The 8,527-nt window shown below is 37.7% G+C and overlaps 1 protein-coding gene across 2 annotated transcripts; it reads right to left on the bottom strand.

Moving 5' to 3' along the window:
* Positions 1-360: 360 nt before the first annotated feature.
* LOC115233656 (jmjC domain-containing histone demethylation protein 1-like) lies at positions 361-7,411 on the bottom strand. Of its 2 annotated transcripts, XM_029804206.1 has the most exons (8): positions 7,148-7,411; positions 6,764-7,043; positions 6,013-6,700; positions 5,610-5,934; positions 5,238-5,532; positions 4,852-5,147; positions 4,261-4,674; positions 361-2,348 (listed from the first exon to the last, which is right to left on the bottom strand). In XM_029804206.1, the coding sequence occupies exons 1-8, from the start codon at positions 7,187-7,189 to the stop codon at positions 1,749-1,751; spliced, it is 2,940 nt and encodes a 979-aa protein (XP_029660066.1). In that variant the 5' UTR covers positions 7,190-7,411; the 3' UTR covers positions 361-1,748. The 2 variants fall into 2 exon arrangements, with proteins under 2 accessions (XP_029660066.1, XP_029660065.1); XM_029804205.1 differs by lacking the exon at positions 361-2,348 and having other exon boundaries at positions 2,386-4,674; positions 7,148-7,189.
* Between the last annotated feature and the right edge of the window lie 1,116 nt (positions 7,412-8,527).

Below are 8,527 nucleotides of genomic sequence, written 5' to 3'. Positions count from 1 at the left end.
ATATGCCACGCAATCAAAAATTATTTAATTATAATACTAATTATGACTTACTCACTAATTAATGCGTCGCGATTTAGAATCAATCTACCCCGCGCTCGCGACGTTTTGTTACCGACTCCGGAATGACGTTAGCAGCTTCACGTTGATTATGGCGGGAAAATTAAGCAAGATTCATTCAAGAAATGGGGTGGATAATTTTCTTTCTCCTAATAAAGCGAAACATTTTTTAATAGTGAAGAGATACTGTATGTTACAAAAAAAATCGTATGCTCTCGCTTCCAATTCGTTTAAATCGATGTGACTGCAGTGAGGAACAGGAAATATAGTAATTGAACGATGATGAGAATAAAATTAAGCATCTTTTAAAAATCAAAATTATATTTGGGAATCAAATGGCTATTGCTATTGTGCATTACATGTATTATACAATGTGTTACAGTGTGGCGATTTCGTCTTTAAGTTTTACTGAAACTTGAATTGTCTAAAAAAAAAAAAAAAAATACGACCTTTTCGTTCGCGGTAATATATCCTTGACCAAAATAGTTGAGAATGGCATTTACCATCACCATTTTTGAAATATTATAATACAAACATGAAACATAATGAAAAGAATGAACAATTTTATAGGACGCATGGTAGTATTTAAATTGGCATCTAGTTCGCTTATCGCTTTGTTGATTTTACATAAAATCGAACATGTAAAATACTTGCAAGAGATAAATGAAGAAAGAGCGAGGAAAAGAGATAGATAAAACGTGCATTTTTATATAAAAAGCAGGTATATGTATGTATGTATGTACATCGATTTGCGCAGAACATCCGACGTTGTTTACGAGTTGCAGCTTGGATCGAAAATTAAAATTCGGAACATAGATGTTTTCGACATGTAGAGATCATCTGTCTAATGTTACGAAACGATATAGTACACTGTGTATGTGTGTGTATTTGACGCGCGTTTACGAATAAATGTGTCTCTGTATGTAATTGCAGTTAGTTTTCTTGTTTTTGCGATGCTTTCTTGAATGAGATATGTTCGAAAGACTCGTATCAGATAAATAATTATTCTCGAGCACATCCGGTTTCCACAATACTTTCTATGCGAAAAATGTTTCTGATGAACAATTCGATAGAACGATTCGATAGAATATCCCATCCACTTCTATATACTTTTCCAGGTTTTGATAAAATTAGATCTTATCTTTGTAATCTAATTCTACACAAAGTCAAGAAAAGAAAAGAAAGATATAAAATGACGAGGTATTGATTTCTTTATATGATATTCAGAATCTAAAAAAAAAAAATATATGATTAGAGAACTTTTTAACATTATTTTAAATAATTTGTAAGATTTATGATGTTTAATTAAATAGATTGAATCAATGTAAAAATACATAACGAAGATAAATTATTAATATCAAATATAGTATATTTGAAAATCACAAGTATTTGCAATAGAAAGGAAAGAATATTATGAAGAAATGTAAGTCATGAAGGAATTGTTCTTGCATTTGTTTGATCTCATCTAAATAAAACTGCATTATCCAAATAAAAAATCTGTGTTAGTCAAGTCTTCCCTATTATACACGCATGATGTGAGATGATGCCTATAAATTCTCTTGTGCAAAATAAATAATCGCTGATTGTAGTATGATGTATTATTATGGCTGTAATTCTTCGCGAACGATATCTCTACGCGACGATAACCAGATTGCACTAAACAATAGCTCGCTTATGAGCGCCGCGTTCTTTCACGTGTCTATGAACTCGGTTTTGATCTTTTTCTCCTCCACCAGCTTAACGTCCGTTACATGCAAGTTGTGCTCACTCTTCGCGGCGAACTTGATGACGGCTTGCGTCGATACTTGAGTGGTGTGTCGCAGGTCCAAGCGTTTAAGTGCCTTACATCTCGCCAAATGATCGAGAGTCGTTTCGGTGAGTAATTTGCAGTTTGCCAGGTTTAATGATGCCAGGTTTGGCAACGATGTCAATTGCGCTACGCCAGAATCAGTGAGTCTACCGATTGAAGAAAGGTCCAGGGTCTCGAGATCCAACAAATGCTGAATTATGTATTTCACTCCTCGATCCGTGAGATCGCATCCAGCCAAAGACAGATTTTTGAGATGCTTTAATCGCGATGTCTTATCGATGAGACCGGGTCTTGAGTCCGTCGGTGAATCTAAGACCTCTTGCAGAACAGCATCATTCAGATAGGTAACGTAACTCAAGTTAAGTGTTTCTAAAGGCGGACAGCTGCAGCTTTTCAGAGCGCGAATACCGGACCAAGTGCAGCCCTGAAGGGATAATGTTCGTAACTGCGGTAGTCTACTCAACAGCCAAGCTAATTGCATCTTTAGTTACGTACCTGTAAGTGAGATTTACCGAAAGTTTTTCTAAAAAAAAAAAAAAAAAAATACGACCTTTTCGTTCGCGGTAATATATCCTTGACCAAAATAGTTGAGAATGGCATTTACCATCACCATTTTTGAAATATTATAATACAAACATGAAACATAATGAAAAGAATGAACAATTTTATAGGACGCATGGTAGTATTTAAATTGGCATCTAGTTCGCTTATCGCTTTGTTGATTTTACATAAAATCGAACATGTAAAATACTTGCAAGAGATAAATGAAGAAAGAGCGAGGAAAAGAGATAGATAAAACGTGCATTTTTATATAAAAAGCAGGTATATGTATGTATGTATGTACATCGATTTGCGCAGAACATCCGACGTTGTTTACGAGTTGCAGCTTGGATCGAAAATTAAAATTCGGAACATAGATGTTTTCGACATGTAGAGATCATCTGTCTAATGTTACGAAACGATATAGTACACTGTGTATGTGTGTGTATTTGACGCGCGTTTACGAATAAATGTGTCTCTGTATGTAATTGCAGTTAGTTTTCTTGTTTTTGCGATGCTTTCTTGAATGAGATATGTTCGAAAGACTCGTATCAGATAAATAATTATTCTCGAGCACATCCGGTTTCCACAATACTTTCTATGCGAAAAATGTTTCTGATGAACAATTCGATAGAACGATTCGATAGAATATCCCATCCACTTCTATATACTTTTCCAGGTTTTGATAAAATTAGATCTTATCTTTGTAATCTAATTCTACACAAAGTCAAGAAAAGAAAAGAAAGATATAAAATGACGAGGTATTGATTTCTTTATATGATATTCAGAATCTAAAAAAAAAAAATATATGATTAGAGAACTTTTTAACATTATTTTAAATAATTTGTAAGATTTATGATGTTTAATTAAATAGATTGAATCAATGTAAAAAATACATAACAAAGATAAATTATTAATATCAAACATAGTACATTTGAAAATCACAAGTATTTGCAATAGAAAGGAAAGAATATTATGAAGAAATGTAAGTCATGAAGGAATTGTTCTTGCATTTGTTTGATCTCATCTAAATAAAACTGCATTATCCAAATAAAAAATCTGTGTTAGTCAAGTCTTCCCTATTATACACGCATGATGTGAGATGATGCCTATAAATTCTCTTGTGCAAAATAAATAATCGCTGATTGTAGTATGATGTATTATTATGGCTGTAATTCTTCGCGAACGATATCTCTACGCGACGATAACCAGATTGCACTAAACAATAGCTCGCTTATGAGCGCCGCGTTCTTTCACGTGTCTATGAACTCGGTTTTGATCTTTTTCTCCTCCACCAGCTTAACGTCCGTTACATGCAAGTTGTGCTCACTCTTCGCGGCGAACTTGATGACGGCTTGCGTCGATACTTGAGTGGTGTGTCGCAGGTCCAAGCGTTTAAGTGCCTTACATCTCGCCAAATGATCGAGAGTCGTTTCGGTGAGTAATTTGCAGTTTGCCAGGTTTAATGATGCCAGGTTTGGCAACGATGTCAATTGCGCTACGCCAGAATCAGTGAGTCTACCGATTGAAGAAAGGTCCAGGGTCTCGAGATCCAACAAATGCTGAATTATGTATTTCACTCCTCGATCCGTGAGATCGCATCCAGCCAAAGACAGATTTTTGAGATGCTTTAATCGCGATGTCTTATCGATGAGACCGGGTCTTGAGTCCGTCGGTGAATCTAAGACCTCTTGCAGAACAGCATCATTCAGATAGGTAACGTAACTCAAGTTAAGTGTTTCTAAAGGCGGACAGCTGCAGCTTTTCAGAGCGCGAATACCGGACCAAGTGCAGCCCTGAAGGGATAATGTTCGTAACTGCGGTAGTCTACTCAACAGCCAAGCTAATTGCATCTTATTGATCTTGGTCCAGTCAAGCGAAAGACTCTCAGGTTGTCGTCGGATGATGGCGGTCAAGTGTATGGACCTTAGATTATAGTGCGACATGTTGATCTTCTTCCATAGACCGGGATCTATGCTATATCTCGCCCAGGTACGGCAAACCAAGGCACAATTAAGCAGATCCTTTATGTCGAGGAATCGAAATACCGCAAGCATTGCCGTTTTGTTGAACACTGAATTTTGTTGCTTTGACTCGCTATCCGTTTCCTGGATAGGTAGCGGTGGCGCCGGCGCTGGCCTGACTACTACGTGCGCCTTCGCTAGAGATCTACTACTCGAAGCGATCAACTGCATAGCCAGCTGAATGCGCTGCTGAGTCATTTTCTGCTCACCTTCGGCTGGCTCTCCAGGCGAATCGTTCCATGCCTGAAGAAAACGAACCAACACGAACGCAAAATTTATACAGGAGCGCCCTATATAACGCAACTAGAGATATATCTTGAGATCTAGTTACGTGAAAATGTATAAAAATTATTGTATTAAAGATATAAGACATTTCATTAATCAAAGATGTCCCTATATATTTTCATAAAATTAATTTACCTCGGTGGGGTCAGGCCTTGATCGTTTACTCGGTGTCATAGCCCGTTCAGAATCTGTAGAAGGGGCTGAAGAAGCTGCGCTGGATACTGATAATTTTCGTGCGCGAGCCTTCGGCTGACGCGGCCGATAATCTAAATTTCGACCTCGCTCGCAACATTGGGGACACTCCCAACTGTTTGGCAAATCGTCATTCACTGTTATTTCTTCCGAATCCAAACCTATACATTCTGGATGCACGATGTCGAAACACATCGAACATTCCATTAAATTAGATGGTGCCGTGGGAACAGGTTTACCTGTAATTATAAACATTTGATCTAGAAATATGTTATTTGTTGTCATAATATAATAAATAATATATTTGATTGCTTGCAAATCGTACATACCCATTAATGGCGCCGGTGGTTGTTTCCAGCCATCCAACTGACAGACTTTACAAGCTGACGTAACGGGCAGCATAGGCCTCAGGCACTGACGCATTAAACATGTTTGTTTGGCACGACCACTACCTCCGAATTTCACCATATCTTGGCAATAAACGCATTCACGACAATCCTGTCTAGTGCATGCTTCGCATTTCTTGCATCTAGTACGTCTCCTGCGCGGAAACGCTCTCTCGGATTTCTCCGAGTGATGCCTTTGCATCTTTACAAAACCTTTTCTGGTTACTCTCATGCGTTCCTACAAGAGTAACGAGATTAAAGAGATATTCAAACAATATGTATTTATTTCAATTATGTGTAATAAATAATAGATACCCTATCTGCGATAGTTAAGGGTGGCGGTGGCGGCAATACAGGACTGCCCGTTACGGCCGCTTCTGGATTATCGTTCCTATGCTGTTCTACCAAACATCGAACGTCGTGAATAAGAGCAACCGGATCGCGTATCAATTCCGGAACGTTTTTCTTCGTCGACGGCAATGAATGCAAATACATAACTATCGCTTTCAAACCATGCAATTCAAACGGCGTTATATGTATATGCTGGTGCTGTTGTGGAACTGAATGCTGCCGCTGCGATTCGGATATTTCCAAATGAGTCCTACCCAAAAGTACGTGCACGTATCTTTCAAGAACATACCTGTAAAAACATATAAATGCTTGTAATAATACACATTACATTTAATATTTTTTATATATATATAAAATTGATTCTTACCATAACATTTCTGTGAAGAATGGATACCGAAATTTCTGTGGCACTTTTGTATGCTCTTCCACTTGCGCCACTTTCAATTGTTTCTCTATGCCAAAACTATGAAGAAAATTCCCACCGAAAACCAAAGAATCCTGAGGAGTGTATACAGCGTGTATCCAACCAGTTGGTATGAATAGCGTCATACCAGCTGTTAGACTTATCCTGCCACATCTGTCTACCATATCACCGAAAAATACATCCGACTGTTTACCACTCAACACCCACTCTTGATAAAGAGCCAAGTTTTTCTCAGTTGGTGGAATCAGCCAAAATATTTTGCCACCACGCAGAATGTGATACCACACACTTGTACCACCAAAATCAACATGAAAGTCTGTGTAACAACCTTTCACCGACATTAAACAGTACTTTTGCACTTTTGGATACATCATGTCTTCTAAAAGATTTGTAGATTCCACTTGAGCATCTTTCAAATGCCTTGGCCATATTACGTCTACCCAATCGACTTGTCGCACTAATGCAGGTGACTGTACATAATTCTCTAACTTGGTATGACTAAACTCTAAGGAAATCACATTCAATAGACGCTCCTTGTTAGAATCCTCGTAATACTTTTGCCACTCCTTCATTGTCATATCTTCGTTCTTTTGAGTATTAACATCCATAACATCCAGTATTCTCTTAGAACCTATCGTATAAACATTATTAACCTGCAATATATAATATTTTTGTTCTCATACCTAAAACTTACCGACGCAAGTTCTCACATCATTGATGGAGAAATTGGAGCTGGGTACTCGTAGACCCAGCCCTGACTTCTCCTTAAACAACAACGGTATCTGCAGACCATATTTCTGCAGATACATGAGATTCAGCTCCGGTCCAGTCATCTCACGAAAGAGTCCACTGAAGTTGTTCAGGTCATACCTCTCGCATTCGATCTTCTCGTCGAGCTGAAAAGTTCTACGTCCTTCGATTTCCTCGTCACCTAAGGTCCAGTCATCGGTGTACAATTTTCTAGTTCTTTCCCGCTGTAAATGGAATCACGTAAGTGATGAGAAAAACACATTGGTCGAATCGCCCTCGAGTTGTTCGACATCGTCGACGCCGAAATTCGCGCGTGCTCTTTGTTTACCAATTGGCGCCTCTTCGGCAGCGGAGCGGACTCATCGGCCATTGCGGACACGCTGTCAGAAACGTATCACCGGAATATCATCGGACACTCGGTGGAGCGTTGATACGGCAAAGACAAACAGGCACGAGCCAGTCTTTAATCGACTATACGCTCGTTTATTATTTACATGTCAAGCCTAACGCGCTATTGACGTCGTGCACACACGTTCCTGACCCGTATTCACTCTTCCAGCGAAACGACCACGCCATTTTACTGCCGGTCAGTACTGCCAACCACATGCCCTTGCGCGCTTCAGGCTGTCGCAGTGATCTTCGCGATTTTTTTGCCCGGACACGTACGTATATTTCGTATCGCGTTAGATGAGGAAGGTTTCAAAAGACGCAAGAAAAGAATTTTCCAGGGTTATGGACTTTACGCGACAATTTGCAATGAATATTGTACTTTCATTCCATCGAATGCCAATATGTATGTCAACGATTGCTCATAACTTTGAAAATGGGAGTCTCCAATTAATCCTTTCTAACTTTTTTAATTTTTTTTTAGCACGTATAGAGAAAATTGTGCTGGGGAAAAGTTCCAAGGTAAATTCTTTGACGCAATATTAAGGTAATTGTAAGTTGTAAAATTACGGATTGTTAAAACATTTTTAAATATTACTATGTACGCGCGTTTAGTGTAATTGCCGTATCGCGCTGACATTCCAACATGTGCGCATGCGCAGTCGCCATATTATTTCGCATCGCGCCGCGTCCGATTGCGGTCGAAGTGTAGTAGCTCCGCGATTTTCATTGCATTTTCTATGTAATAAAAATGGATACCGTCTAGAAAAATATGTATCGTGTTAATTAAAGCGGGCGACACATAATTAGTTGTGTTTTTTCGTGTCGAAGTGAGCGAGCGTTTTTCGCGACGAGACGGATCGAACGAAGGGAAGATGGCATCGATAAATCTTTAGCGCGAGGGGAGGTAAGTAAATTTTCTCGCATATTTTATTAAGAATTCAATATATTTAGAATGTAAAGAGTATATATTATTATTTTTTCAATTTACAAAATACTGTCTTACGTATACATAAGACAGTAAAACACACACACACACACATATATATATATATACATACATAATTCTATATAAACACAGAAAAACAATTGATATGAAAATTATAATGCATGAAATTAATAAAGATAATAAATAATATTGTTGTTATACAAATAACTATATATTTACGTAACATTTAATATCGAGTTAACTTTTAAAGGCTGTTTATATTAGATATGCAAAATCGTACCTATGAAAATATACTAATTGTTTATTTAAATATATTTTACAGTCGTATCAAAATTAGAAAATAATACTTTTGTATATTTTTTTTGTTTAAAT

The sequence above is a fragment of the Formica exsecta genome, unplaced genomic scaffold (assembly GCF_003651465.1).
Source record: "Formica exsecta isolate Colony F162 unplaced genomic scaffold, ASM365146v1 scaffold181, whole genome shotgun sequence".
Classification (NCBI taxonomy): Eukaryota; Metazoa; Arthropoda; class Insecta; order Hymenoptera; family Formicidae; genus Formica; species Formica exsecta.
This window is presented reverse-complemented; position numbering and strand designations above follow the sequence as displayed.

Bases quoted from the DNA above. Each gene is read 5' to 3' on its own strand.
- LOC115233656 (XM_029804206.1), bottom strand. From the start codon at position 7,189: ATGGCCGATGAGTCCGCTCCGCTGCCGAAGAGGCGCCAATTG. The intron at 5,148-5,237 runs GTATGTACGATT...TTATAATTACAG, and splicing joins ACCACCGGCGCCATTAATGG to GTAAACCTGTTCCCACGGCA. The intron at 4,675-4,851 runs GTAAATTAATTT...CGTTTTCTTCAG, and splicing joins CAAGGCCTGACCCCACCGAG to GCATGGAACGATTCGCCTGG.